The sequence below is a fragment of the Nanorana parkeri genome, unplaced genomic scaffold (genome assembly GCF_000935625.1).
Source record: "Nanorana parkeri isolate BGI_ZX_2015 unplaced genomic scaffold, ASM93562v1 scaffold1192, whole genome shotgun sequence".
NCBI lineage: Eukaryota > Metazoa > Chordata > Amphibia > Anura > Dicroglossidae > Nanorana > Nanorana parkeri.
This window is the reverse complement of record NW_017307460.1, coordinates 582645-585663: the sequence shown is the minus strand read 5'-3', so window position 1 is coordinate 585663 and position 3019 is coordinate 582645. Positions and strand designations below refer to the sequence as shown.

At 45.9% G+C, this 3019-nt stretch overlaps 1 protein-coding gene across 1 annotated transcript in view; it reads left to right on the top strand.

Annotated features, from left to right (window-relative positions):
- The window catches only part of LOC108796920 (L-gulonolactone oxidase-like), a 73677-nt gene that overhangs the window by 45852 nt on the left and 24806 nt on the right, over nt 1-3019 (top strand). Inside the window, exons 8-9 of the mRNA XM_018568476.1 lie at nt 350-457; nt 2347-2423. Of these exons, the coding sequence (XP_018423978.1) occupies nt 350-457; nt 2347-2423 (185 nt within the window). The remainder of the gene's footprint in view (nt 1-349; nt 458-2346; nt 2424-3019) is intronic.

The following is a 3019-nucleotide window of genomic DNA, read 5'->3' as shown; positions in this document are numbered from 1 at the left end:
CTGAAAGGAACTGTCAAGTGCAATAAAAAAAAGTATTTAGAGTGAACTGACATGTTATTTAAAGCCCATTTCAACTTATTATAAGTGGAAATGAATAGCAAATAAACATTTTCAAGCAGCTTTTAGTTGTGTTTCATGGAACACACTTTGTACAATATGAATTGCAGTTCTCTGATTTCTGTGTGTCACTCACTAATGTACTGCCAGCTGGCAGCAGTTGGAAGAGGCGCAGGAGTCCAGCACCTTGTGCCCCGGTGATCTCCCATTAGCTGCCCGACCTCTTCTAAGTGATACAGTGTTTATCCTTTCATCTTGTTGCTTCATAGAACCCTGTTCTTGTGTCTTGCAGGTCCTTGATAATCTCGACAGCCATTTAAAGGCTTCAGAATACTTTCGCTTCTACTGGTTCCCACACACGGAAAATGTCAGCGTCTATTATCAGGACCCCACAGACAAGGTATGGTACTGATTAGAGTTTACACTGATTAAGATATTTGCTCTGGGTGCTGTTCTCCCCACAATCCTGTTCATTGTTGGACATCCCCTGTCCAGTTCCAGCAGTCACAGTGTATACATCTGATGTATATTGAGGTGTACAGAGGGATAATAATAATCCAGGAGAAGCACGGAGCGCTGTAAAAGAGATGGATCACAAGACAAAGACACACTGCTACCCGGGGATCTCAAAACAATGACGCGCTAAACCTTGGGGGGAAAAAAATATGACCTACTGACACCTGGAGACCCGACACGATAACCTATTGACACCTGGAAACGCAACACAATGACATACAGACACATGGAGACCCAACACAACGGCCTACTGACATCTGGAAACCCAACACAATTACATACTGACACCTGGAGACCCAACACAATGTCATACAGACACATGGAGACCCAACACAAAATCCTACCGACACCTGGAGACCCAACACAATGGCCTACTGGCACCTGGAGACCCAACACAATAACCTATTGACACCTGGAGACACAACACAATGACATACAGACACATGGAGACCCAACACAACGGCCTACGGACATCTGGAAACCCAACACAATTACATACTGACACCTGGAGACCCAACACAATGACATACAGACACCTGGAGACCCAAAACAATGTTATACAGACACCTGGGAGACCCAACACAAAGACCTGCTGACTACACATGTGCGATTCGTTCAGAATCGAAATTCGGACGAATTTTCGGAAATTCGGACATTCGAATGTATCCGAATTCCAGATGTAACGAATGCAAACGAATCCGAATTTCCGTTTACGAAATTCATTAGTGGTAGTCCGTTCGAACGTTCGTTTTGTTTTTGTTTCTTATTCGGTTCGTTCATACCAAACGAAACGAAACACATTTTTTGCCAGTGCACATGTCTACTACTGACACCTGGGGACCGAGCACAATGGCCTACTTACACCTGGAGACCCAACACAATAGTCTACTTACACCTGGAGACCCAACACAATGACATACAGATACCTGGAGACCCAACACAATGACCTACTGACACCGGAGACCCAACACAATGACCTACTGACACCTGGGGTTCCAACACAATGACCTACTGACACCTGGGGTTCCAACACAATGACCTACTGACACCTGGAGACCCAACACAATGGCCCTTTGGAGCCACTTGCTGTCTTCATGTACTTCAACGAAGGCTGCATGCCATTTCTCAGGGTGGATTTCCTGAAGGCCACAACAGTGGTCCATGTCTGTGTAATGTATGCTGATATGGCCACTTGTAGCCTCCATTTGAAGCCCTAGTGACAGGGTGACAACGCAGAAGCACAACTGGAAGACAGACATAGAGCATTGTCACTTTATGAAAGGATGTGCCTGAACAAAAGACCTTAATGGCAGGATACACCCCAGAAGCTTTGCCTTAAAGTGCAACTGAAGCCAAAACGGTTTGTTTTTGGCTTCAGTTCTACTTTAAAGTTTAGATTAGACATCCAACCCCCCGAGAACTTTCTCTGTGTTGTTCTGCCTCATGATGAGTTTAGCAGACTTTTCCTATCGCAATGCTTTACAATGGTAATATATGCAGCTCATTTCACACTGGGCAGAAGACAAAGTGTGAAGGATTTCCTGCAGATTAATGAGAATTGGAATTGTGAATGCCTTCTCTTTATAAATGATCCGAGGCCGGGCAGCCTCATTGTCCTCAAAGCGGAGAATGAACGCCATAGATGACGAATTGCTGTGTCGGAATAATTTCTCTGCCTCTCTGATTGCCCATTACGCTATGACTTGGCTGCGGACGGACGTTCATTAATTAACGGAGAAAAGTCCTAATTCTTTATTTCTTCTTCTCCTCCAGCCTCCATCTTTCAAAACCAGTTGGTTCTGGGACTGTTTTGTGGGATATTACCTGCTGGAGCTCCTCCTCTGGATAAGGTACCGTGATAAGATTTGCAGGTTGTTTATGTTTACCCTTTTTGGTCGCCTTTGGTACCCGTACATGGTTAGATCTATCCAGGAGAATAATGGATGGTCCATTGCCGAAATTGGGCACCAATGGGCCAGTCAAGTCTTTTTATCATCGAGGATGCCGCCATCTTTGCTCAGGCATCATCGAGGATCAGCCTCCACTTCCAGGGGGCGGCTCTTTTTGTTAAACGATACTGTTGCGGTATAAAGTGACACACCAGGAATTCATTCTCGTAAATTCAATGGTCATTTTTTAAGTGTATTCAGGGCTGGATTTCCCACAAGGCCAACCAAGGCCCAGCCTTGGGGCAGCAGGGAGTAGAGGGGCAGCAGGGGTGTGGAATTCCTATCTCCCGATGCCCGGGCGGGTAGTTGTTTTCTACATTTAGCCCTGCTTTGGGCAAGCAAAACTAAATGTACAGCGGGGAAGTCTCTGCTTGTTTTGTACAAGTGGTCTCGGCACTCGGGACATGCAGTTCCGGGCCACGGGCGGGTAGTTGTTTCAATGTCGCCGAGATCACTTGTATGCAGCCTTCAGGTCTGCCATTCTCCATGGGGGGGTT